Genomic DNA, 26,973 nt, shown 5'->3' with positions numbered 1-26,973 from the left:
CCACCCCCTCCCCCGGGTCCGCCCCGCCCCCCGGACCCGGATCCGAGGACACGCCCCGCCCCCGCCCCGCCGCCTCCCACCCCCACCCCCTCCCCGGGGTCCGCTCCGCCCCCGGACCCGGATACGAGGACACGCCCCGCCCCTGCCTCGCCCCGCCCCGAACCCCTTGTGCCTCCCCACCAGCAGGGCGACCCCCTGGCCTCTCGCTCCGGGTGTTGCAGCGGCTCGCATCGGCTCTGCTCTCCACGCTTCTGCGTGCCCCGCACCCCTGCTCACGGAGTCCGAGGCCCCTCCCACGCCCTTCACGGGGGAAGAAAGCCCACTGCTTCTCAGTGGGAAGCCCGCTCTGCCCCTCCTCCTCCCTGCCCTCCTCCCTCTCTTCGGTTCCTGTGACTCTGTCCGTGTCCACCCCCGGGCCTTTGCACTGACTCTTTCCTCTCCCCTGTTTTTCCTCTACGTGTAGTAAGCAGAATTACAAATCAAACTTGAATTTTCCTTGCTGTTAACATGGAAAAAGACTTCCCACTCCCTTCTCTTAGAGCATTTCCTATAGCAAACTAGTAAGTTCTTTCTGTCCCTTTGAGATGGATGCAACTTTTTGAAAAGCTATAAACAAGCCTCGGGCCAGTTTTGCCTTCCAGCAACGTTTTTCGTGATAGTCTCAGAGGATCTCTTTGAAATGGAAACAACAGGGAAGGTACCCCTCCCCCTGGGGACTTAGAAGCCTGGCCCCAAGTGGATACTAGCTGTCACAGAAATAGGGTCATTTAAAATTTGCTTGGAATGAAAGGGGACAGCCGCCACAATGACCACCCAATCACCGGGTAAACTTACAGTGAACCGTGCCGCACAGGGCGCTGACAAGTCCTTTGAAGAAAGGCTTTATGGCTCTCGGTCAGGAGAGCGCGCAACTCTTGATCTCTGGGCTGGAAGGTGGAGGCCCACGCTGGGTTTAGAGAACACTTAAAAAAAACAAGCCTTTGGGGGGAAAAAGTCTTATTGGGGTAAAATATACCTAAGGTAAGGTTTTCCATTTGAACAATGGTTAAGTGGTACAATCCAGTAGCATCAGGTACGCTCACGGTGTTGTGCACCCACTACCACCATTTGTGTTTTGAGAGCGTGTACGAGTGGGGGAGGGGCGGGGGGGGGAGAGAGAGAATCACAAGCAGAGCGCCTGCTCAGTGCAGAGCCCAACGTGATGCTCTATCCCACGACCCCGGGATCATGACCTGAGCTGAAATCAAGAGTCGGACACTTAACCGACTGAGCCACCCAGGCGCCCCTATTTCCAGAACTTTTTAATCATCCCAAACAAAAACTCTGTACCCATGAAACTCCCCACCCCTCGTCCCTCAGGCCACGGTGACCTGTGGTCTTCACGTGCCTATCTGTACAGCTGTTACGAGTGGAATCACAGCCTGTGGCCGTTTGTGTCTGGTTTGTTTCGCTGAGGGTAGTGTTTTCGAGGCTCATCCTGTTGTAGTTGGAGGCAGGTGTCAGGACCTCGGTCCTTCCAATGCTAATATTCCACTGTGTATACGCAACATTTGGTTCATCCGTCGATGGGCACACGGGGAGGGTACAACTTTACAACTTCACTACTTTGCATGTGGAGATCCAGTTTTCCCAGCACCGTTTGTTCAAAAGACACCCTTTCTCCATTGAGATGGTCTTTTCATCTGTTGAAAATCAATTGACCACATATATGAGAGTTTATTTCTGGACACTTGATTCTATCCCAGTGGTCTGTGTGTCTGTCCTTGAGCCAATACCACACTCCTGATTGCTGTAGCTTCGTAGTAAGTTTTGAAATCAGGACGTGTGAGACCAACTTTGTTCTTTTTCAGTATAAATTTTGTCTATTCAGTTCCCTTGTGATTCCATATGAATTTTATCTATTATTATTATCTTAAAATATTTATTTTTGAGAGGCAGAGAGAGACAAAGCGCAAGTGAGGGGAGGGCAGAGAGAGAGAGAGAGCGAGACACAGAACCCGAAGCAGGCTCCTGGCTCTGAGGTGTCAGCACAGAGATCGACATGGGGCTCAAACTCATGAACCGGGAGATCATGACCCGAACCTTAGTCGGACGCCTAACCAACTGAGCCACCCAGGCGCCCCTTATTATTATTATTATTTTTTTTAAAAGATTTGTTTTAAGTAGTCTCTACACCCAGCATGGGGCTTGAACTCACAACTCTGAGATCGAGAGTCACGTGCTTTACCAACTGAACCAGCCAGGTGCCCCTCCATATGAATTTTAAGATAGATTTTTCTGTTTCTTCAAAAACACCATGGAAGACATTGCTTCAAATCTGTAGATCACTTAGGGTAGTACTGACATCGTAACAGTATTAAACCTTCCAATCCATGAACACAGATGCCTTTCCACAGAGGCTGAAACACACTTGTAGTTTACATCGTAGGAGTCGCCATCCTCCTTGGTTGAAGTTATTTCTAAGTATTCTTTTCTGATGCTATCGTAGATGCTTCTGAATTCAGTTTGCTGGTATTTTGTTGAGGATTTCGACACCTATACTCACAAGGGTATTGAACTGTAGTTTTCTTTTTTTTTTAATTTTTTAATGTTTTTATTTATTTTTGAGACAGAGAGAGACAGAGCATGAACGGGGGAGGGGCAGAGAGAGAGGGAGACACAGAATCGGAAACAGGCTCCAGGCTCCGAGCCATCAGCCCAGAGCCCGACGCGGGGCTCGAACTCACGCGAGATCACGCGAGATCACGCGAGATCGTGACCTGGCTGAAGTCGGACGCTTAACCGACTGCGCCACCCAGGCGCCCCTGTAGTTTTCTTTTTTAAGTTTGTCTTGAGAGAGAGAGTGTGAGTGTGTGTGTGTGTGGGGAGAGAGAGAGAGAGAGAGAGAGAGAGAGAATTCCAACCAGGCTCCACCTGCAATGTGGAACCCAACACAGGGCTTGATCTCATGACCCTGAGATCATCACCTGACCTGAGTCAGATGCTAAACCGACTGAGCCCCCCCAGCGCCCCTGAACTGTAGTTTTCTTATAGTGTCTTTCTGGCTTTGGAATTGGCAATGAGTTAGGATATTTCCCCTTCTATTTTTTTGGAAGAGTTGGGAAGTTAATTCTTCTTAAAATGTTTAATTGAATTCACCAGGGAAGCCCTCTCTCCTGGCCTTCTCTTTGTTGGGAGGTTTTCCATAACTGATTCAATCTCTTGTTTTTTGTCTATTCAGATTTTGTATTTCTTCTTGACTCGGTTTTGGTAGCTTGCGTGCTGGGAGTTTGTCCATTGCATTTAGGTTACCCTGTATTTGTTGCTGTACAATTGCTTTTAGCATGCTTTTGTAATCCTTTTTATTTCTGTAAAATTAATAGTAATATCCTCACTTGACTTGTGATTTTCATAATTTGAGTCTTCTCTCTTTTTTCTTAGTCAATCTGACTAAAAAGAGGTACGTTGATTCTGTTGGTACTTTTAATGAACTAACTTTTGATTTCATCGATTTTCTCTATTTCTGTACTCTCCGTGTCACTTATTTCCACGCTAACCTTTGTTACTTCCTTCCTCCTACTAGTTCTGAGTGTAGTTTGCTGGGTTTTGCCTTTTGTTCCTAATTGTGGCATCTACCGGAGGATATACATATTCACATTTAAGGAAATTTCTATTAAGTCACTGAATGATCACAGAAATAATGGAACCAGAAATTCAATGACCACATGTAACAAGAAATAAAGACTTTGCATAAATAGTTTGGAAAAGTCACTAAACAAATGGAAGATTAGCCTTCAATATGCAAAACTCAACAATTCATGAGGAGCGGGAGAGTGTGGTCTTTTTTTTTTTTTTTTTAAGATTTTTTATTTTTAAGTAGTCTCTGTACCCAACGTGGGACTTGAACTCACAACCCTGAGATCAAGAGTTGTGTGCTCCACTGACTGAGCCCACCAGACGCCCCAGGAGAATGTGATCTGAAGAGTTAACATTACACTCAGAACGTTCAGTCTTCAACAAAAAAGTACAAAGTATTCCAAGAAATAGAAAATATGGCCTGTTCTTAGGGGAAAAAGAGATTTATACAGAAACCAGCTCTGAAGAAGTCCACACACTGGAATTAATAGACACAGATGTTAAATCAACATCTTTAATTTGTGCAACAAGTTAAAGGAAATCAGGGGAACAAGGTACAAAGAGGGAATTCCAGTAAGGAGACAGGAATTGTGAAAAGGGACCAAATAGGAAATCTGGAGCTGGAAAGTACAGTGGCTGAAATGAAGAATTCACCAGGGAGATTCTACAACACGTTTAAGCACGCTGGAAGACGAAGCCATCGAAATCACCCAGTTTGAGAAGCAAAAATAAAAAGAATGAAGAAAAAGGGAAGGGCGAGGGAGACCTAGGGAACACCATCAGGACTACTCACATGCACATCGTGGGCATCCCAGAAGGAGGAGAGAGAGAATGGGACGTACACATATTTGAAGGAATAATGGCCCCAAACTCCCCAAATGTGATGAACGGTATGAATCTGTATATCCAGGAGTCTCAGCAAATTCCAAGCAGGATAAACTCAGAGGTCCCCACTAGGACACATTATAATCAAACTATCAAGGGCCAAGGTCAGAGAAAATCTTTAAAGCAGCGAGAGAGATACCGACTTGTCACATACGAGAGATCCTCAAAAAGGTTTCAGGCAGATTTCTCATTAGAAGACATGGAGACCAGAAGGCAGTAGGATGACATACTTCAAGTCATGAAAGACAAAAACAAAACGCTGTCGACCAAGGATTCTGTATCCAGAAAAACTGTCTTCCAAAAACAAAGGGGAAAGTGAGATATTTCCTGATAAGTAAGACCTGAGAGAGTTGATCGCAAGTAGACGTCCTGTACGAGAAACGCTAAAGGGCGTCCTCCTGGCCGAAATGACAGGACCCTAGACAGTAACTCAAAGCTGCATGAAGAAAGACAGAACAGGTGACTACACACAAAGACAGACAAGCTGGCATTACTGCAGTTGTGGTTTGTAAGTCGTCCTTTATTCCCCCATATGATTTAGAAATGCAGGAAGCAATCTGTCAGTGGGCACACGGTTCATATCTGTGACAACAACGGGGGAGGGAAAAAGATGTATAGGAACTGAATGTCTGTACACTATTGAGACTCAATTGGTACTCTTCAAACTATGGTGTTATGATTCTAAGATTTCAATTGTAACTTTCAAGACAACCACTGGGAAAATACCGAAAAGAATATACAGAAAAGGAAAGGAGAAGGAACTCAAAATGGTACCATACAGAAATCAACGAAATACCAAAAACAGGCAGTAGTGGGGAAACAAGGAAGAAAAACCGTGTAAGACACACAGCAAAGAAATGACTAACTGGTGGAAATAAATCCTTTCTTTTCAGGAATCTCTTTAAACGTAAATGGATTAAACTCTCCAATTAAAAGGCAGGGATTGGCAGAGTGCATAAAACAACATGATCCACCTGTGACACGCTGTACAAGAGACTCACTTTAGGTAAAAAGACACAAAGAGGTGGAAAGTCAAAGGATGGAATAAGGTGCTCCATGCAGGGGCGCCTGAGGGGCTCAGTTGGTTAGGCATCTGACTTCGGCTCAGGCCATGATCTCACAGTTGTGAGTGGGAGCCCCGCATCCATTCTCAGTGCAGAGCCCACTCTGGGTCCTTGTCTCCCTCTCTGCCCCCCCCCCGCCCATGCTCTCTCTGTCAAAAAAAAGTAAACATTAAAAAAAACAAACATATCCCATGCAAACTGTAATCAAAGAGAGTTGGGGTGCCTGTATTATTATCACACGAAATAGGCTGTGTGTCAGGTGCCCTTTGGACAAGTTATCATTTCTCACGATCGTGTATAGAAAGTGTTGTACCTGCCCAGCTCATGTGAGAGGGTGAGTTTTCTGCCTTGCAATCTCTTAACACTTATTCAATAGCAAAACTGTTCACTTCTTCCCAGCCTTTGTAGAGAGGACTCACTGGGCTGGCAGGAGACTGTTTTTAACCGTTGGTCCCAATGGTGTCCTCTAACTCCCTTACCTCCTTTTTGTCTTTGCATGAGACCCACCTGCCACTATGCCCCCAGGACCAGCTCCTTCCCTTATCCAGCTCTGCCTTTTCTTTCTTTCTTTCTTTTTTTAATGTCTATTTATTTTTGAGAGACAGAGAGAGACAGTGAAAGAGCAGGGGAGGAACAGAGAGAGAGGGAGACACAGAATCGGAAGCAGGCTCCAAGCTCTGAGCTGTTGGCACAGAGCCCGATGCGGGGCTCGAACCCACGAACTGCAGAGATCATGACCTGAGCTGAAGTCGGTTGCTTAACCGACTGAGCTACCAGGCACCCCTCTGCCTTTTCTGAATGCCCTTTTCACATCTCAGATAATGTACTCACTGTTTTATGTTTTTTTTGCCTTGCTCCTCTGCCTCGGGCAGGGACCTGTGTCGATGTTGTTCACTGAGGGAACAGCAGTCACTACATAAGTCCTGGTAAATGAATGAATGTCCAATAGGCAGCTCAAACTCACCAGGTCCAAACACTAACTATAGCTGCTGTGTCCCCTGTTCAGCCCATGGAGCTCTGCCTTCCAGTCACTGAGGCCGAAATGCCGGTCACTTTTGCTCATACCCATGGTGTCCATGCTGGACGTCCCATGGCCCCACCTGCCTGCCTGTCAGATCCCGTTAGAACCAGGCAGCTCATGGCCCTTCGCCTCTGCAGTCTCGGCTCACAAGGCGCCCTCTCCCATACTTCCTGTCTGCTTTCCCGCCTCGTTCTCCCCAGCCTCAGCCTGGCGCGGGGCACCCCATATAACGTATGTATTTAGTCGTCTGTCTCCCGCACGCAAAACTCAGCTCCTGGCAGGGTGATGAACGGTCCCCGTTTGCCTGGGCTTCAGGACTGAGAATCCTGACCCAATCAGGCCCTCGGTCTAGGGCAGACCCAGGCTTGGTCCCCAGCTGCAAGGGCGGGGATCTTTGTCAATGTTACTTCCTGATGCTGGGTCAGCGGGGCACCCAGTGGTACTCAGCACCTGCTTGAGAAATGGGTGAATGAATGCGTGAATGAATGAGGCACACAGATGTCCCAAAGACTCCCTGTGGGTCAAGTGAGAGCCCGGGCCGGGGTGACCTAGCCACCTACCTTTAGCCCTTCCCATCCTGGGGCCTGAGTTCCTCAGCGTCTTTCTCCTGGGCAGGAGTGGCCTGGGATGGGGGAGGGTGTTACTGGTCAAAGCGGGCCTGCCAGGCCAGGGGGCGCTGGGTGTGGCCTAAGATCTTGGCTTGGAGGTTGATCTTTGAGCACCACTGCCACTTGGTGGCAGCACACACGCGGACAGCCGGGAAGCCGTGCCCGAGGAGGCCCCTCCTCACCCCAGTCCCTACAGCCCCGAATGTCCTCGACAGGCTCGCAGTCATGGCCTGTTTGGGCCTCGGTTTCCCCCGCCCGTGGAAGGCCAGGGCTCCCGCAAGTCCTGAAGGCGCCCGCCTCTGGTCTGCTCCCGCACCCCCTCCCTGCTCCACCTCCCGGCAGGTGAGGATTTTCGGGGTTAGCCCTGGGCCCGAGCCCGGATGGTCCAGGTGAGGGGAGCAGGAACGCAGGGCAGGGGCGGCACAGCCGTAGCCAGCGCTCAGTCCCCCTCCCTGCCCTGCGCCTTGACGGGGAGGGGGCACTGTGGGCAGACGGTGTTGGGGGGGTAAGAGGACCCCTCGCCTCCAAGTGCCGGGCGATGCGAAAACGTGGTGAGCGCCGACCACAGCCCGCCACCCCGGAAACCCTGACCTGGGATGGGGGTGGGCGGCCTGGGACCCGAGGGTGAGGCCTCTCTGCCCCTCCGCCCACCCCCCTTCATCCTCCTTTCAGCTCCTGTTTGACCCGGCCTCTCACGGCCCCTTTCCGGGACCAGACGCTGGAGGGGGTTGCAGGAAAGGGCGCCCCCTTGCTCCGCCCCTTCAATGTGGGGGGCGGATCTCCGGGCTGAGCGCCAGCAGGGGTGAACCAGCGGGACACCCCTCTCCTCCCCCTGTCCCGCCCATACGTGGCCCCGGGCAGGTCGCCGAGGTATTGGCATCTCCAGCCTATGGGGTGTCCTCGGGGGACAGCCTGGGGCTCGTACGTGGTGGGGGTCGCGGGGGGAGGGCAGCAGGCTCTGTCTGTGGCCTGTGGTTCCGCCCTCGCCTCCTCCTCGGCAATCCCGCCCCCCCCCCCCCACATTTTAACAGGTACAGCTGGGCGCCATAACCCTCCCCCACCCCACCTGCCGCAGGGCTTCCGTCGCCCTGCAGACCCCGTGTCTGTCCTCAAGGGAAGAGGCGAGCTCGGCGCACAAGTGTTTACTGGTTTTGCCCACCCCTGGTCTGTTGTAGCCACCCCACCCCCCCGAAAGGCAGGAAGGGGGCCAGGCCCGGGGTGCCTGCTGGGGGGCCACTGTGGCCAGGTGGACGCGAGCGGGACTCCAGATGCAGGAGGGACAGCCTGGCGGTGCTTGGGAGCAAGCAGGACAGTTCTGTGGGGGCGCATCTGCCGGGCCGGCCGCTGGGCGACCCCTGGCCTGGGTGTGGAAATCACGCTGCAGGGCCAAGGGTCCCTCTGTGGTCCTTGAGCACAGATGGCACACAGTGGCCCTTAATGACACTTCTGAGAAGGGCACATCCCGGCGGGTGGCCCCTGAGGCCAGAGGAAGTGGCCGGCCTTGGCCCGACTGGCTGGGCTGCGCAAGGTGACCTGAGCTCTGGGAGCGTGGGTGCAGGGGGCCGGGCGGAGGCCCCGCCTGGGCAGTGGGGGGCCGCCCTGCTAGCATGTGGACAGGCAGTATGGGAGCGCTCTGGGCGGGGGCTGGGGGTGGTCCTGAGCCAACGGAGCCTGGTCGGCCGTAGCAAGTGTGGGGTCGCACTCTGCTCTCCAGCGCTCAGGCAGGGGCCGGGGATGGTGGCCGTGACCCCGGGTGGTCCGGAGGGAGCCTGCACCAAGCTGAGACGGGACAGGTCAGAGGCCAGGCCATCCAGCAGAGAGGGCAGCCCACCCAGCCATTCCGTGGCCTTCAGCAGGGGGTTCAGGGAGGGGCTGAGGGCCCTTCATCTGACCCAAAGCTCCCCGCCCAGCTTGAGGGCCCCCAGGGAGCTGTGCGCGGCTGGGGAGACGCAAGGTGGCCGGCCCCACAGCCCGTGTGCAGGCGAGCCACTTCTAAGTTCTGAGGCCTGGCTTCTGCTGCCAGAGGTTCGGAGCCCCAGATGGGAGCCCTCTGCACCCCAGCATTCAGCCAGGGCACCTGCTTGTGCTCCGTGAGGCTCCTGGCCTCAGTCCGCTGTCCCCTGGGCGGCAGCTGGAAAGAGAGGGACAGGAGTGCCGGTTCAGTCTACACAATACCAACCTTGTCTGGGGGGCACAGCCTCCTCCAGCTCACCCCCAGCTGTGTGGCGGGGGGAAGGAGAGGGAGCCGTGGGCTCCAAATGCTCCGGGCTCACTGGGCAGGCCCTTCTAGGCCCTTCCAGGCCTTTCCAGGCTGCCCGTCCTTTCTTCGGGGGCAGTCCACTTAGACCCCCAAAGCAGCCCGGTCTCTCTGCTCACAGGCCGGTCCCCGGGACGCTGGGACTCAGCCGGTGTGGCACCTGGGACTCACCCGGTGTGGCGTGGAGGTTCTGCCAGTGGCTGGGGTCAGCTGCCAGGTCGCCTGGCTGGCAGGCGGTGGAGCCCCGCCCCGGATACGGGCCCTCAGGGGTGACCGTCGCCCCTTTGGCCTGCGATCTGCTGGAGGGGATCTTGGCTGAGGAACGGGGGCCCAGACTTGACTGAAAAGCTCCTCTGGGGGCTGGGAGGGGTTGGAAGACACGGGTGTTAAGAGGCCCCGGCCAGGCCACCAGCTTTGGGAAGGGTGCGAGCCGCCCGGAGGCCTGGGTGCGAGCCCGCCCCTTCCCATCTCCCTCTCCCTCCAGGGCTCCTGCCGTCCACTCTCCGTCAGCAGCCAGAGGGCTTCCACACATGCAGGTGGCGATGCCCGCCCCCGCTTAACAGCCCGGTGCCCTTCTCAGGCCCCGCAGGCAGAGGCCACCCTCCTGGGCCACACTCAGGACCTACACGGTTCGCTCTGCCTCTCGCTAAGCCCGAGATCCCAGGAGTCGGGGCCTAAGCGGCTTGGGTGGGTGAAGGCGGGCGGATGGACGTCCCGAGGTCCCCGACAGTTGGAACCAGAACCCCGGCGGGGGGTGGTGGACATGCAGGGAGGAGGAAGCCGTACCGCGGGTGCCCAAGGATAGACCTCGGGGGTGGGGGTGGGGCCGGGGCCCTACCTCCCATCCGGCCTGGCTTCGCCCTGGCTCAGAAGCCTGGCCTGACTCCAAGGCAGGTGGCCCCTCTGTCCCCCACTGGCGCCCGGTCTCCCGAGCAGCGCACACCAGCCCCGCCCTGAGAGTGAGAGCCAGCGACCGGCTCCGAGCTGAGGATGGGGTCCAGCCCCGGCCTCCTGCGGCCCGTGAGCGTCCACTGCCCCCGCACCCCCGGGGTCGAGGCCCAGGCCCGGCACTCACTGCATTGAAGATCACACAGCTGCTGGGGGGTGGAGAAGTGCACATCGGTCCTCCAGCCCTGCAGGCGGAGGGGGGGCGGCTCGGTCAGCCCGCGGCCCCCTCCCTGCACCCCAACCGTGTCCCCCAGAGCGACAGCCTGGAGAGGAGCTTTGGGGGGCAGGAGTTCCCCTGTGGGCTGATGGCAGGGAAACAGGTCTGGGACTGGAGATGGTGGGTGGGGGCGGGGTGGGGCAGCACCACCCACCTGGATGCAGGTGCTGGGGACACAAGCCTCGTCCCTGGGGATGTCCACGAAGGCAACCGCGGAGTCAGCCATGAAGCCACCCTGGGTTGGGAGAGGGGCAGGTCGCGGGAAGTGGGGGTGGGGGCAAGACCGGCCGTAGTGTGTCGCCATGGCACAGGGACACAGGTGTCACAGCAGAGCAGCCCTGCACCCCTCCACACCAGGCGGTCTCCAGGGAAGCCAAGGGGTCAAACACCTTTCCCAGGAAGGTGCCCACCCCACCTGGCTCACTGAGGCTGGAGGGAGAGGCGTGGCCTGGATCGCTGGGTGGCAGGCAGGGGGCCACATCTTCCTTTGGTGACACAGGTGCACCTTGAAGCTGGCAGCGCTGGGCGAGAAGAAGGTGACCCGGAGGTGGCCCTGAGACGCGGCTGGTCGGACAGTCATCTTCCAGGCTGTGGGGTGGAGGGTTGAGGCCCAGCAGCACCCCGCCCCCCGCCACTTCCACCCGCCTTCTCACTGACCCGGCACCCTGTCATCCTGCCTGCCTGGCCACGAGGCATCTCTCGGAGCGCAGAAAAGGGCGTTATTTGCTGCAACCACACAGCAAAAGGCCCAGGCGCCCTCCCTGCCTTGCGGCCCCATGGAGAGCTCACCTGGGAAGCCTAGTCGTTCGAAAGGGCACCTCACCCAGAAGCCCCGGTTGGTGGAGAACTGCAGAGAGGACATGAGGGGTGAGCTGTGGCAGGTGGGGGGTGGCCGGGGCCTCGGGCAGGCTGGGCCTCCTTCCCGCAGAACCATTCAGCTGTACCCGCTCTCAGACCAGGGTGGGGGGCAGAGGGGTCACTGGGAGGCTGGACCCCAGGGCCGGGCAAGGTCTGGAGTGAGTGTGGCTGCACGTCCCTGCCCCCACGCCCCCGATCCCTCTGCCGACCCCTCTGCCGGCCTCCCTGCTGCCTCTCCCCTAAGCACCAGGCTGACGCCGGCCCACTCACCTTCAGGCAGAGCTGGGGCTGTGTGTCCACCAGCGGGTACTGCACCTGCGGGGGGGCTCGGGTCAGGCCCTGGCCGTCCGTGCCCACCCCCACCCCGCCCGGTGGCCACTCACCCTGGCCCGTGCCGACCGGCCGGAGTGCTCCAGCTCGTGGCAGAGGGCCCCTGGCTCCGGGCGCCAGCACAGGCTCACGTGGCCGCTCACGGGACAGGCGGGCTCCCAGCTCAGTGCCTGGCTTCCGGGGTGGTAGCGGATGGCGTCCCACAGTGCCTCTGTGTCTGCAGGGACCCTCCCCGGGGGCTCCAGTCAGCTGAGCCCAGCACCTGCTTAAGGGACTGCTGGGCCACGTCGAGACTCAGGTGCAGTTTCCCTGCGGGTCTCTGGGCCCTGGCCAAGTGTGTGTGTGTGTGTGTGTGTGTGTGTGTGTGTGTGTCCGTGTGCCTGTGCGGTGTCAGGGAGCAGAGCCCAGCGCAGGGTAACACTCCTCCACCCCGCAGAGAGCCGCTCTCGACAACACTTGCTTCTTCTTCAGGGTGAGCAGGGCCGGGGCTCGTGCACACGTGTACGCTGGGCGCGCGCACGCGGGCACACCCAAGTCTGCAGATTCTGCCACTGAAAGGGCTTGCTTGGGACACCCCTTCGGCTACGTGTTGTCCGAGGCACGCTCAAGGACCTGGGCCGGCCCGGCCACCACCCTGCCAGGCACCTTGGACGCGCTCACCTTTCCCGCCCCCTACTCCACACCACGGGGCACTTGCCATTTTCGAAGGGACAGGCCTGCATCCGCACTGCGTCAGGGGTCGCAGACCAGCCCTGCGGGAGGGGCCGGGGTCAGCGCAGGTCCTGCCCTTCCCTCGTCTCCTCCCCGCAGTGAAGGCCACACGCTCACTGACCTCAAGGCACAGGCACGGCAGCTCTCGGCTGTAGGGCAGAGAGACGGCGCGAGAGACCCTGTTCACCGTCACCTGCAGCGGAGTGGAGGGCTCAGGGGCTGGGGGCCCAGTGGGTGGGCGTGGCCCGGGCTGGGACGGGGCGGGGCGTGACGGCCCTGGGGTGGGTGGGGCCTGGGGCTTGTGGGGCGCGGCCCCGGGGCGGGTGGAGCCCGGGCTCGGGTGTGGGGCGGAACTTGGTCTGGGCCCCGGAGGCGGTGTCCGCGGCCGGGCTCACCCGCACTGGGGCACCCACGTCCTCACAGGTGAACCACTTGAGGCAGAGCCGCACGTAGTAGTCGGAGTCCGCGGGCGCCTCGGGCACCTGTACCAGAATGACCTTGCGGCCGCGGTCTACCCAGTAGGAGAACTTCCCGGCTACAAAAAGGCGGGCGGGCGGCAGGTGGAGGCCACGCTGGGACTAGAGGTCACTGGACACAGGTCCCCACCTGTCCTGAGAGCCTCGAGGTGGTGACCCCTGCCAGCCCTAGGCACCTGGGGACCCATCGTGATTTCCCAAGTGGGGCGGGCAGAAGATCCCGGTGGGAGGGCGGTGGGTGCCCGCAGCAGCCTGCGGGGCTTCCCAGGGGCTGCGGGGCTGTGGTCCCACCCGGGGAGGAGGTCTCACCAAAGCAAAAGGGCAGGTTCCTTCCCACGTCTTGGTCTCTGCAGTCTGCAAACGCATAGGCAGTGGTGGGTCCAGCCACTCTGTCCCCAGGAGCCGCACACCCGGGTGGGCCTCTGCCCATGTGCTCCACAGAAAGAAGTCCCGCCTCTCCAGGGAGGCCGTGACCCCGGAGCTAAGCCAAGGCGCTTGCTGGGAGCTCTGCAGCATGGGGCCCTGCCCCCTGCCTCGCGTGTCCCACCCCGAGTCTGTCCCTAGACGCCAGCGGCAGGCAGCCGTGCGGTGCCCGCCCCAGGGACTCTCACCTTCCACATGGTATTGTTGGTCCAGCCGGACCCCACAGAAGTGGGGCACTGTCCTCAGGGTGACGTAGAGGCTCTGGGCCACGCTTACTTCGAAGCATTCAAAGTGCACCTGGAGCTGGGCAGGTGCAGGTGTGAGCCAGGCGCACCTGGGGTCTCCACCTACCCACCCCCGGCCAGGCCAGCCCCGCCTGGCACAGCCGGAGCCCCGCAGAAGGGTGCCCGTTCCTTGGGCATCGGGTCGGTCAGGTGTCGAGGAAGGGGGGGCAGCCCCGGGACAGCTGCTCCTGCCTGACAAAGGCTTGGGCTGGGTGGCCCGGCAGGTGTGGGTCAGGCCCTGGCCTCACCTGCTGCCCCACATGTAGTCGGCGGGAGGCCCTTGAGACCCGCACGCTCTGACACTGGGTCTCCTGGGTGTCGAGGCTCATGGAGCAGGCCTCCAGGCCCCGCAGGCTCTCTGGGTGAAGGGAGGGACCGGGCAGGGCTTGTCAGACGGGGCGGTGAATCCTGTCCTCTCCTCTCTCCGAGATGTGCATCTAGCGGGACCACCCTGCCCCACCGGGCCCGTCGGATGGTGGGGGCTAAAGGAGCCCGGAGCCCAGCCCCCTCACAGTCAGCACACCCCGAGGCCTCTCACCGTGCAGCGTGAGGGAGGCCTGCACACGCAGGAGCAGGGAGCAACCGTCGTGGGGGGCACACCTCATGGCAGTGGAGAGCGTCAGGGCCTCCAGGATGGACCTGGACATGGACGAAGGGGACTGCCGGCAGAAGCTGCTAAGAATGTTCCCTGAGGAGGGGAGATGAGGGTGAGTGCCACAGGGATCTCCCCCCAGCACCCCGGTTAGGCTGTGTGGGTGGCCCGGCCTGGGGGGAGCCCTCGGGCTGCATGTCTGGGGAGGGGTCCTCACCATCTCGCCCCAGAGCCATCAGGGAGCTGGCCCCCAGTGAGTAGTGGACCCGCCCCTGAGCCAACTGTCTGTTGGGGGATCAGGAGTGGGGCCAGGCCCGGGAGCAGGCCACACCTGAGTGTGGGTAGCTGCTGCCCTGCCTGGGGTGCAGGGGTGAATGGAGCATGCCTTCCCATAAGCTGGCAAGCCCCATCGCCCGTCTTCAAAGATGAGCAACAGAAAAGGCCTGCTAGGGGCCCCTGGGTCATGACCCCGATGTCATGCAGCCTCGGGCTCTGTTCACAGGCCAGCGGCTGCCCTAGTGCAGGCAGGACTGGCCCGGAGGCCTTGGCGGGGCTGGGGCTGGGGCTGGGGCAGGCCCTGGGGCTGAGCAGCAGTCGTGGCCTTCACTTGGCCGGGCTTGCAGCTGGGGACTTGGGGGACAGTGGAGTTAGTTCCACACGAGCCGTGGAGCCCTGGGGAGGCCTGTGCCCCCCAGAGTCAGCGGCCCGGGTGGCCTCCTGCGTGCAGGGCTGTGTGGCTCGTCTGCAGGCATGAGAGATGCTGTTCAGGCCTGGTGCCACGTGAGGTGGAGGGAGTAACCCCGAGGTGGGACCATGTGTCCGGGGGGGGGGGAAGGTGCGTGTGCTCAGTGGGTGCTTCGGGGGCTCAGAACCCCCAGGGTCCCCACGGGGCATACGAGGAGGACGTCACCGGGGACAGAACTCAGGGGAAGTGCAGGCACCACGGCCCGTCAGACCAGGCTGAGGCGCTGACGTGCAAATCAAGGGGGAGGGGAGGAAGATGGCGACCAGACGCCTCTGCGGTGAGACTGAGGCGGAACGGACGCTCCTCAAAGGCCCTAGCGCTCGAGGCCTGAGGCGCTGACCTGAGGGCACAGAGCAGCCATCTGTCCCCAAGCCTGGGGCCACAGGCTGCTTCCGCTCAGGGACCTTCTCCAGATGGAATGCAAGCAGATGGTCCATGGAGAAGGCAGGTCTTTGCAGGAGGGCAGTGGCCCGACCACGGGGGGCACGGGCAGACATGCTGTGGTAGGTGAGGCACCGTGGAGCCTGTCACTCAACAGGGCCCATACTGACTGGCTTCAGAAACAGACTCCATGAGATCTGAATACGTTCATGGGAAAGAAGTCCGGCTCCGTGGATCCCACCGGGGCCAAGATGGAGTCACGGTGGTGAGGTTTACCCTCCTGCCTGACACAGCCTGGAAAACCAGACAAAATGTGCGGAGCGGTGGTTTCACGACACGACACGAGGAAAAGAAGGAGAGCGGTGTCCTTGACACAGGGGACACATACGTGAGTTCCGCACACGCGCCAGTGTCTTGAGAGCGTTTTCAGGCTGTGGTGGAGGGAGGGCATCCGGGGGAGCCTGGCACTCTCGCCGAGTCGAGGAAACGGGCAGAGGGCCTGGGCCGACCGAAGCACCGGCACCAGCAGGACGGAGCGTGAGACGGGAGGGAAGGCTTCGGAGAGAACCGTGAAGAACGTCCACCCCGCCAGGCACAGGTCAGCACACGCATGCGAGGGGACCACCGGAGGCAGGGGAGGAACCGGCCCGGAGGATCTGAGGGAAGAGTGTCCTGCACTCGTGCCCAGGCACTGGGTAGGTGCCACACACGCGAGTCTTGCCTCAATAGGGGATAATTAGCCTCAGACTGCTGCTCTCATCGTGCCCAACACGTCTTAAAAGCAAGACCCCAAAAAGTTTAAGCTGCTTGCAAGCAACTTAACTGGATCCCAGGAAAGCCTCAACAGTATTTGTACGAACAAAAATACATATCCAGCACATCACGGGGTAAAATCCACGATGTCTGCCACCCAGTGAAAAATTACAAGACATGCAAGGAACCAGGAAAATACAATCTATAATGAGAAGAATCGATTAACTGAAACTGATACAGGTATTAGAATCGTTAGTCAAGAACATTAAAACAATTATTGTAACTGTATTCCGTATGTTCGAAAAGTTAATTATAGATATGGAAGATTAGATAGATACGTAGATAGATCTCAAATCCAACTTCTAGAGAAAGATTATAATGTCTGGGATAAAAAATACATCAAATGGGATTAATAGCAGATGAGATATTAAAAAAAAAGAAGACCGGGGAACCTAACATGGCAATAGAAAGTATCCAAAAGTAAATGGAAAGAGATAATGATGATGATGGTATAACAGTAGAAGCATTGGCAGGACAACTTCAGTGACTTAATGCACGTGTAACTGGAATCCCCAGAGGAAGGGGGAATGAAACAAAATCTTGAAGAAGTGATAAATATCTCCCAACTTGATGAAAACTGTAAACTCGCAGATCCAGGAAGCTTGGTGAGTGCCAAGTGTAAGAAAGATGAAAAAAATCATGAGGGGGAGGTGTGACTACAACAGCACAAATGCCCAGAGGGCAGAAGTGGAGCTGCCAAGGGTAGGATCGTAGGCTATTTGTGAGGTGCTGCATTATCACTTGAAGGGAGACTCTAAGGAGTTAAAGATGTATATTATAAATGCCAAAAAAAAAAAAAATCCAAAAAGCAAAACAAAAAAACACCAAAGCAATCACTAAAACAACAGTTTGAACTAATAAGTCAACTAAGAAGATAAAATGAAACACACACACACACACACATACACAGAAATAACTAATAAGGCAGAACAAGAAAAGGTTAATGAAGAAGAGATGGAACAAAACACAAATAGGAAGAAGATCAATTAAACCTAACCATCTCGGGGCACCTGGGTGGCTCAGTCGGTTGAGCATCCGACTTCAGCTCAGGTCATGATCTCGCGGTGAGTTCGAGCCCCGCATAGGGCTGTGCACTGACAGCTCGGAGACTGGAGCCCGCTTCGGATTCTGTGTCTCCTTCTCTCTCTGCCCCTCCCCTGCTCATGCTCTGTCTCTCTCTGTCTCAAAAATAAATAAAAACATTTTAAAAATTTAAAAAACCTAACCATCTCAATAATCATATTAAGCGTAAATGTTTAATACCACAGGTAGGCAAAGATTTTCAGACTGTACAGAAAAGCAAGACCCAACTGTAAACTGCTTATAAGATATACACTTTAAATAGAAAGACACAGGGGCGCCTGGGTGGCGCAGTTGGTTAAGCGTCCGACTTCAGCCAGGTCACGATCTCGCGGTCCGTGAGTTCGAGCCCCGCGTCGGGCTCTGGGCTGATGGCTCAGAGCCTGGAGCCTGTTTCCGATTCTGTGTCTCCCTCTCTCTGCCCCTCCCCCGTTCATGCTCTGTCTCTCTCTGTCCCAAAAATAAATAAACATTGAAAAAAAAATTTTAAATAGAAAGACACAAATGCAAAAAGACACAACATGCTAAGGCTAATCAAAAGAAAGCTGGAGTAGCTGTTACCAGACAACATGGATTTCATGGCCAAGAATGGGATATTATCAGGGATAAGGATATTCATTTCACAGTAATAGAGGGAACCATTCATCAGGAGGACACAACATCCAGAATTGATATTATACACATAATATCATAGTTTCACAGTGCATAAAACAAAACTGATAGAACTACAGGGGGGAAGAGACAAGCCCACAACTATAGTTGGCTGCAATAGTCTTTCCTCTATACTTGACAGAACTAGCAGGCGGAAAACCGGAAAGAATAGAGTGACCTTGTATAGCACAACCTACCAGCTTGACTTGATTGGCATTTACAGAACGCCCCACTGACGACAGCAGAGTCTGCATGCTTTTCAAATGGAACATTTATCAAGAGAGACTATATTTTGGCACATAAAAGTCTTAGTACATTCAAAAGGATTCAGATCAAACCATCTTCTCTGATCAAAATGGAATTAGAAATCAATAAAATATTTCTGGAAAATTTCCCAATATTTGAAAACTAAACAATACAGTTCTACATAACCCTTGGGACAAAGAAGACATGAAAAGGGAAATAAGAAATTACTTTGAACTGAATGAAAATGAAAAAACAACGTATAAAAACATTTGGATGCCTGCCAAAGATTCATCTTTCAAAGATGCTGGTAAGAGAATGAAAAGACGAGTCACCGACTGAGGGAAAATACTTGCAAATCATATACCTGGTAAGGAACTCGTATTCAGAACCTGTGAAGAGCTCTCCAGATTTAATAACAAGGAAACCAACAACCCAGTAAAGAGTAATATTGAACAGATTCTTCACCACGGAAGATAAAAGTGGGAAAGAAGCCCGTGAGGAAATGCTCAACATCGATAGACGTTAGGGAAATGCAAACTTAAGCCACAATGAGCTAGTGTTACCTTGTAGAATGGCTCAGATGGAAAGGACCGACCACACCAAGTGTAGACAAGGATGTCCAGGAATAAGAATCCTCACACACTGCTGGCAGGAACAGAAAATGTCACAACCACTTTACAAAACGATTTGGCAATTTTTTAGAAGGTAAGTATACACCTGCTATACGATGCAGACATTCCATGCCTTGATATTCACCCCAGAGTGATGAGAAAGGCTTGCCCATGAATGTTGATTGTGGTTTCGTTTTTAGAAGCCAAAACCTGGAGACAGCACAAACGTTCATCAGCAGGTGAGTGGGCAAACAGATCGTGGTGTAGCCATCCAGTGCAACGGGCTTTTGACACACGCCACACACGGATGAATCTAGATATGATTACGCAGAGCGAAAGAATTCAGACACAAGAGTACCCAATGCCTGATTCCATGTGTCTAAAATTTGAGAAAATGTGAGCTAATCGCTATGGAAAGAAAGCAGATATGTGGTTGTCCATTATCCTGAAGGAGGTAATGGTTTCACAGGCTTCACGTAAAACCTTAGCAAACTGGATATTTAAAATATATACAGTTTGTTTTAGGTCGGCTGTATGTCAATAACGCCGTAAAGCAATTTCCTCCTTCCTGTTCGTCTACAGTATGCACAAGACGCAGGTGGTGTCCTTGGCGAGATGTCGTGCTGAGCTGGGCCCCAGAAGAGCGGGTTTCTCCCAACCCAGTTTAAATTTGTACAAGACCATGGGGCGCCTGGGTGGCTCAGTCAGTTAGCTGTCCGACTTCAGCTCAGGTCATGATCTTGCAGTTCGTGGGTTTGAGCCCCGTGTCGGGCTCTGTGCTGACAGCTCGGGGCTCAGAGCCTGGAGCCTGCTTTGCATTCTGTGTGTGTGTGTCTCTCTCTCTCTGCCCCTCCCCCACTCACTCTCTCTCTCAAAAATAAATAAACATTTAAAAAATTTTTAATTTATACAAGACCAAAAGTGGGAAAAATAAAGCAATAATTTTTTTAAAAAGGCTTGGGGCGCCTGGCTGGCTCAGGTGGAGGAGCGCGTGACTCTTGATCTGGGGGTTGGGAGTTCGAATCCCACGCTGGGTATAGAGATTACTGAAAAATAAAATCTTAAAAAAAAAAAAAGGTAGAGCCATTGAAAAGAAAGGCTCGTGGTCAGAGTGGAAAATAGTGAACTATATGGATGGAAAGCTTCTTATTTAAAAAAAATTTTTTTTTACATTTATTCATTTTTGAGAGACAGAGCACAAGTGGGGGAAGGGCAGAGAGAGAAGGAGACACAGAATCCGAAGCAGGCTCCAGGCTCTGAAACATCAGCACAGAGCCCGATGTGGGTCTCGAACCCACGAACTTTGAGATCATGACCCGGATGCTTAAGTCGGATGCTTAACTGACGGAGCCACCCAGGCACCCGGACAGCTGCTTATCTAAAATAAAATGTCTAAGAGTAGGCTCTTGTCCCCAATTAGCTGACAAAATGGGGAGAGAGTATCTAGAGGAAAGGCGAAGAGATACAGGCATGTTAGACTATTTGTGGTGCAAAACCGGGAAACAAGACAGTCATTCTGTGGATATCATCGTGAACCCCAAGTCTATCACGAAGACCCAGGGAGAAGTAAACACACGTGGTCTCTAAATGGTTTTCAGAACTGCCGCAGGGCCTTAGAAGAAGAAGGCCTAACAGATGTATTTTAAAAAGCAGAAATAGGACCCCAAAAGGAAGAAGTAGGTTACAAAAGGGAACAGGGAACACAGGAGTTGATCAAATATGATGGTGAATTCAAATGCATATTGACAAAGGAAGAGGAGGAGAAAGAAAGCTTCTGTGTGTTTAAAAACAAGCGGGGGATCGCTTCCCACAACACGGTGGACCCGGCCCTTTGGGCCAGCCTGCTGCTGAAGACAGCGACTGCTGGACGAAAAGCCGTACATATAAAAAGCCTCCCCAAAGCTTGTGAAAGGTGATGAAAGAATCAGGATCCTCAGGCCACAGCCTGAGAAAGGGCAGAGGGATGCAGTGCACAGGAAGCCACGTCTGCTGAGGGCATCACAGAGCTGCCCCCGTGTCGCCCTGGGTGGGGGGAGCCGGGAGGGCACCCCAACCCTTGGCCCCGTGCAGCGGTGGCTGGTCTGAGCAGGCAGGGAGGAAGAGAGAGCTTCCCGCAACCTCTGGTGGGTTAGGGTGCTGGTTCCCAGCCCTGGTTTGCATCTCTAGGAAGGTCCGAGAGACCTCAACCTGTTTTTCAATTCAAAATGGTCCCGATGGCCCTGACAGTCAGGCACTACCCCTGGGTACCGCTCAGAAACAGACGTGAATCTGGTCTGGAGAAGCCCCTTCATCCTAGGCCTTGGAGAATGCCAAGAATCATTTCTCAAGGGCATTGAGCACACAAATTATTTTCTAAGTTTATTTACCTTGAGAGAGAGAGAGAGAGAGAGAGCGAGAGCCCTAGAGGCAGTGAGCACACGTGGGGGAGGGGCAGAGAGAGAGAGAACCCCAAGCAGGCTCCTCCCTGTCAGCACAGAGCCCCACACGGGGGCTTGAACTCATGAACCATGAGATCATGACCTGAGCCAAAATCAAGTGTTGGATGCTTAACTGACTGAGCCACCCAGGCGCGAGCAGACATATTTAAAGATAAATAGGCCAGAAAACAAAGTGCCAAGAGGGAGAACCAGCAGAAACAGGCATTGGACAACCCCCAGAGCCTTCCGGTGACAGGTACCTCGGATGTGAGCTACAGACCAACCATGCTGAGACAAGCTTGAAAAAACGTGCGGTGGAGAAAACTACAAAGAGGGACCAAGCACATTCCAAAGAAACAAACAGAATTTCTAGAAATGAAGCCCACAGAAATAGAAATTAAAAATGCAACAAACGATTTTAAGAGCGGACTGGACCTCAGCAAACAGAGACTTAGACAAGTGAATGATCACAGCAAATGATCCAGAGGGCGGCAGAGAGAAAAAAGGTGGGGGTGTGGCGTGGGGGGGGGGGGGCACAGCAGACACATGAAGAAATGTGGAGAAAGAAGTAAAATGGCCAAGATGAGTCTGAGGGCGTCCCAGAAGGGGAGGGAAGGGGCAGGACAGAGGTCACAACTAGCTCTGAAAAGGCTCACACAATAAAGTAAAAGTCTCTCTTATGAACATGGTTGCAAATCCTAAATAAAAGTTTAGCGACTTGACTTAATAATTTAGTAGACATGACCAGATAGGATTTGTTTCAGGACTGTAAGTGTGGTCAACATGAGGAAATCTATCAGGACAATTCACCTCATTAAAAGATTAAAGGAGGAAAACTATATGATTATCTTCACAGATGCACAAAGTTTAAAAAGAATGTTTAAAAAACTAGGAAAAGGCACCTCCTTGTCTAGATCAAGGCCGTCTACTTCAAAGGCCTCGTACACCTAATATTTGACGGTAAGCCTTGGGAGTCGTTGCCATAAATATCAGAACTAAGACAAGGGTTCCCCATTTAACATTGTCTTGGTGATTGGAACCAGGGCCATAACACCAGAAACAAACAAAAATCATACATTTATAAACTGTCATCATTTGTAGAATATGCAATTACTTATACATAAAAATTAAGAGACTCAACAGGAAATTTATTAGAAATAACAGAGGTGTTTTGTTTTGTTTTGTTTTGTTTTGTTTTGTTTTTTGAGACAGAGAGAGAGAGAGAGAGGGAGCTGGGGAGGGTCAGAGAGAGGGAAGAGAGGAGAATCCTAAGCAGGCTCCATGCTGCCAGCACTGAGCCCAACGTGGGGGTCGAATTCATGAACTGTGAGATCATGACCTGAGTGAAATCTAGAGTCGGGCGCTTACCCAACTGAGCCACCCAGGCATCCCTGAAATAACAAAGAGTTTTTAACAAATGTGTTGGACACAAGATCAATATACAAAAACAGCATTGCTCTACACAAGCAAAACCAACCTGAAAATACAATAAAATAAGGAAACCGTTTACAGTATCCTTCTGCCTCTAAAGACCATAAATAAATGTTTTGAGGAAGACGTAAATAAATGGAAAGGCATACCATGTTCATGGTTGGAAGACTCAACTCTGATGTCATTTCTGTGTCAAATTAAGTAATAAATTCAATGCAATCCTATCAAAATGTGTAACGTTGTAACTAATAATAAATATATATTGGTCTGTGCCCATTATCTGGTGCAGAGATCCTAAAACCCTAGGAATTTCCCAAGAGATAAGAGCCTGGAAGGTGTCTTTGGTCCTTTATAACAAACCACTTTCAACCACACCTGAGTTTATGTTAATGAGGTAAGCCCCTCTAACCTGGGGGCTCTGAGGCTAAACTGATGGTCCAGGTAACATGGAACTGAGTTAATTGTTTGGTAATATTAAAAAATACACACATTGGAAAATACCTACTGATATTTTCAGTAAATTTGACAAATAATCAAACATTCATATTGGAGGAGTGAGAGCGTATAAAATGTTAGGACCCTTTTTTTTTAAAGCTTTTTAATGTAAAAATGAAATTTAGATACCGAAAAGCTCACCCCAAAAAACAGCTTTGTGAATTATTACAGAGCAGATGGCCTGATCATCACCAGACAGCCAGTCCCCAGCCAATCGAACCCTGTCATTCACTAGAGAACCAGCACGCTGACTTCCGTAGTAACGATTTTGCATTTCTTTATGGTTTGATCACACTCTTCACACACTACACCTGAGGCTTGTCCATTTGTCAAACTTGGCTTATCCAGTCTGTCTACATGTCTCCTCCTCTTTGCCGAATCAGCCTCCCGGCCAGGCGCCCTCAGGGGTGCAGCCCAGCACCCGTCTTGAGGCCCTTGTATTCCTGGCAAATCAGCAGCAGGACCCAGAGGTCTGGTTGCTCTCAGGGTCTAGATCTTTAGCAGGCTAGAGCTGGTGTTGAATGCCATCACAAGGAGGCATGCTGTTTCTGGACCTCGGCCACATGTGACGTTGTGACAGCGCTAGCTGTCACCAGCACTTCTGTCACCGGGAGATGCAAAATGGTGATCGAATTCTACGGTTTTGTTTCCACTTATGAGCTGGAATACCTACTTACTCCAAGGTGGCATTCACACAAGGCAGAATCAAGGCTTGATTCTTTCCTTTTTTTCTCCAGTTTTCAAGATGATGAATTGATTCCCTGTCCTCCAGAGAGGATGAAGAGTTCTTTTTTTTTTTTTTTTGAACGTTATCATTATGAATACATGGGTTTACACATGGGTTGCAATTTATTGCAATTCTTGTTCTTTTTTTAAAGCTCAAATAATATCCACTTGGCCAATAGGGTCTTCAGGATGTCTCCCAAGTACCTTTGACAAGCACCACAGTCTCTGACAGCTTCCTTGCTCTCTGGCATGACGAGATGTCCCGGGTTCTTCCGTTCTGCCCCAGGCAGGGAATCAGCCCCTTCCCTCAGAAGCCCCGCCTGGTTCCTTCCGGTGGGAAATGGGATTTTAAGACCACAGTCTGGGCACTAGGGAGGCTCATGGCTATGCGTTGGTCACTGGTTCTAGAATTTTTCTGTGGAAAGAGTGGCAATATATTTATATAAATGTAAGTATGACTCACGAGGTCATACTTATGTCACCAATTCAGAGTAAAGGTTTTACTTCACCTTTTCTATATGACATCTGCCTCTCCTTTCTTCCATGCTGAAATGTGGATGCTCAGGGACACGAGATAATACAAGGCACACCCGTCCTAACTGTCGTTGGCTGTATGCAAACAACATTACAGGCGCAAGTCTTAGTCACGGCACCAACAGTCAGGATGATGAGAAACGGTAAAAACATGTCTTGGCATATACTTTTCTCATCTTTCCCCACTTTTCATGGTTGTTCCCTACCTACATCATAACATAAAGCCGTGACATTCCACACTGTCTGTCTTGTGACAGACAGTCTCAGTCTCGCAAATAGCCGCGTATGTAATTTACACACCTAATTCCCACGTTCGTCTCATCAGGCAGCTTGGCTGTTCCTCATGGGAACAGATTCCTAGCAGGTGCCTCATAGGGGCCCCTGGGGGAAATATTCCGGGTGTCTCTGCTTGTTGTGCTGTACATGAACGTTGGCTGTTTTATTGAAATATACTTGACGCACAACATTGTGTAAGTTTAAGATACACAACCCGTTGATCTGACACATTTATACATTACAGTATGGCTGATGTGTCCACCGCACCTCTACCGGGTCACGTAATTATCCTCGCTTTTTTGAGTTTGGGATCATTAAGATCCAGTCCCTTAGCAAGTCTGATGATTGGAATACAACATTGTGGTAATATTCACTGCACCGTGCGTTACAGTTTGACTGTCCTTCTGGTGGAAAATGTTGAAAAGTCTGATCTAATATACTTTTCTTTCCACTGTAAGTTGTCTGCTCTTTTTGCCTACCTGCTCAAAAGATTTCTTTCTTTTTATGATCCAGTAATCTTACTAGAATGTGTTTTGGTGTTAGATATTCAGAATCCATATTCTTGGGTTCATGGTTTGCCTTTTCAATAGCTAGTTTCAAGAAAAAAACTTTTTGAAATCTTCCGGGAAGTGTAGTTCTTAGTATCTGTTCTGTGGCCTTGGTTTGCTTCTTCAGAAGGAAGAAATGCACATCAGCCGCATTTTGGACATTCTCTGCCAACCTACGACACATACCATCTATTCACACATCATTTTAACCTCTTTTTCAGTTCATTTTTGTAAATTTCCCCTTTTCACCTTGTATCCCTTCTGGGTGTTTAATATCGGGTCTGTTCACGCAGGTTCTTCTACTGTAAGTCTTCATTTCTAAAATTATTTTTCCTTTCTCATTCTGTGTGCGGTCACCTCGCTTCCGAGAATTTCTAACTTTGAAATAAAAGTTTACAGTTTGCGTGCCTTTCTGGGGCACCTCCATTGTCCGTTGGGACGTTGTTATATTCTTTGTACCCTTTTATGTCACCGTGAGGGGTCTGGCCTCTGTCCCTGACACCAGTTTTCCTGAGTTTCCCACAGGAGGCGCAGCTCCGGCCACAGAGCGCCCTCTCCTGTCTTGTTGGTGCAGCGTTTGGAAGCGGGGTGACGGTTTCCCCCCGCCCCGTCCACATCCTCTGCGGTCCTCGCTCTGTTCTCTGTTCGGCCTCGAGGGCACCTCAAGCTCCCCGGTGTGGGGCCGTCTCACGAGGGGTCCTGGCACCGGGGGGGGGGGGGGGGGGCCCCCCCCCCCCCCGCCCCCGCCCGGGGGGGGGGGGGGGGGGGGAAACAGGTGCGCCTTCCCGCTCCCGCCGCGGGTCTAGGGGCCGGGGTAGGGGGCAGGTGCGCCTTCCCGCGGGGGGTCATCAATGGCTGGGAGGCCTTGTGCCTGGGGATGCCACAGTCCCCCATTCCTCGTCCGTGTCCACGTGTGCTGGCTCCGCAAAAGCCCAGCCCAAAGCCCTGGGCTTTGTGCCCCCGTCCCCCCCCCCCCGCCCCCCGCCATCGGGGGCGCAGCCGCAGGTAAGCCAGCTCACCCGGGGCCACGCCTCCGTGTCACCCCCACCGTCCAGTTTGCACCTGCGGGTTCAGGGACGCGGGCGCGCACCGCCACCGCATCTCGCGGCACAGGTGAGGAAAGGAAGGAACGAGAGAGACTCGGCACAGGTGAGGAAAGGAAGGAACGAGAGAGACTCGCTCCGTCGGGAACCAGCTGGGATCAGAGGCAGCCACCCCCTCCCCGCGCTGGAAAAGCGGACCCGCGTGGGCGCAGCAAGCGCACAACCTGAGCGGTAAGCGGTCGGGCCGCTGATGGAGCCCCGACGGCAAACTGACCCCAGGGAGTTAAAGAGCTAAAGGAAAACGACACTTGAAAACCTTTAGAAACACAGCAAAGCAGGAAACAGGGAGACGGTGTCACCACCTCAGGACCGGGAAGAATTTCTTGAAAGATCCCCCCAGATCCACAAAACCCATTAAGAGGAGACTGGTAAATGAGACCGCGTCAAACTGGAAAACTCGTCCGCGGCCTTACGGGTCAACGGGAAACGGGGCGCGCTCTGGTGGGAGGGGCACCCCAGGGACACGCCGGACCACACCCATGGGCCAAGGCCGTGACTGACAACGAAGCTATATTTCAATGGGGGCCATTTTGCATTGGACAAAACTGGAAAAGTTGACAAGAGGAAATGGAGGTTTCCAGATACTCCTGCTGGGGTGGCAACTTGCGTGGCCCCTTTGGAAAGTGG

General features: G+C 53.5%; 1 protein-coding gene and 2 long non-coding RNA genes across 6 annotated transcripts in view; 1 reads left to right on the top strand and 2 right to left on the bottom strand.

Moving 5' to 3' along the window:
• Positions 1-8,320: 8,320 nt before the first annotated feature.
• Positions 8,321-26,973, bottom strand: part of LOC121040130 (putative interleukin-17 receptor E-like) — a 75,287-nt gene continuing 56,634 nt past the window's right edge. Inside the window, exons 3-17 of one of the 2 annotated variants that reach the window (XM_040490506.1) lie at positions 14,236-14,385; positions 13,946-14,055; positions 13,602-13,716; positions 13,300-13,344; positions 12,910-13,049; positions 12,636-12,707; positions 12,501-12,555; positions 11,857-12,020; positions 11,744-11,788; positions 11,405-11,462; positions 11,040-11,203; positions 10,770-10,850; positions 10,526-10,583; positions 9,622-9,810; positions 8,321-9,324 (exon numbers count right to left, since the gene is read on the bottom strand). In XM_040490506.1, coding sequence (XP_040346440.1) covers positions 9,299-9,324; positions 9,622-9,810; positions 10,526-10,583; positions 10,770-10,850; positions 11,040-11,203; positions 11,405-11,462; positions 11,744-11,788; positions 11,857-12,020; positions 12,501-12,555; positions 12,636-12,707; positions 12,910-13,049; positions 13,300-13,344; positions 13,602-13,716; positions 13,946-14,055; positions 14,236-14,385 — 1,472 coding nt within the window. In that variant the 3' untranslated portion in view covers positions 8,321-9,298. The remainder of the gene's footprint in view (positions 9,325-9,621; positions 9,811-10,525; positions 10,584-10,769; positions 10,851-11,039; positions 11,204-11,404; positions 11,463-11,743; positions 11,789-11,856; positions 12,021-12,500; positions 12,556-12,635; positions 12,708-12,909; positions 13,050-13,299; positions 13,345-13,601; positions 13,717-13,945; positions 14,056-14,235; positions 14,386-26,973) is intronic. The other variant, XM_040490505.1, reaches the window with a different exon arrangement.
• Positions 12,936-19,571, top strand: LOC121040132 (uncharacterized). Of its 3 annotated transcripts, XR_005795128.1 has the most exons (4): positions 13,507-13,611; positions 14,139-14,404; positions 19,017-19,270; positions 19,399-19,571. It is a non-coding gene; the product is annotated as an uncharacterized LOC121040132 (long non-coding RNA). The 3 variants fall into 3 exon arrangements; XR_005795127.1 differs by lacking the exons at positions 13,507-13,611; positions 19,399-19,571 and adding an exon at positions 12,936-13,032 and having other exon boundaries at positions 19,017-19,373; XR_005795126.1 differs by lacking the exon at positions 19,399-19,571 and having other exon boundaries at positions 19,017-19,373.
• Positions 23,948-26,192, bottom strand: LOC121040133 (uncharacterized). Its single transcript, XR_005795130.1, has 2 exons — positions 24,395-26,192; positions 23,948-24,300 (listed from the first exon to the last, which is right to left on the bottom strand). It is a non-coding gene; the product is annotated as an uncharacterized LOC121040133 (long non-coding RNA).

This window comes from Herpailurus yagouaroundi, unplaced genomic scaffold, assembly GCF_014898765.1.
Source record: "Herpailurus yagouaroundi ecotype Mexico unplaced genomic scaffold, PumYag 182, whole genome shotgun sequence".
NCBI lineage: Eukaryota > Metazoa > Chordata > Mammalia > Carnivora > Felidae > Herpailurus > Herpailurus yagouaroundi.
Note: the sequence above shows the minus strand (reverse complement) of the source record. Positions and strands in the feature narration are given on the sequence as shown.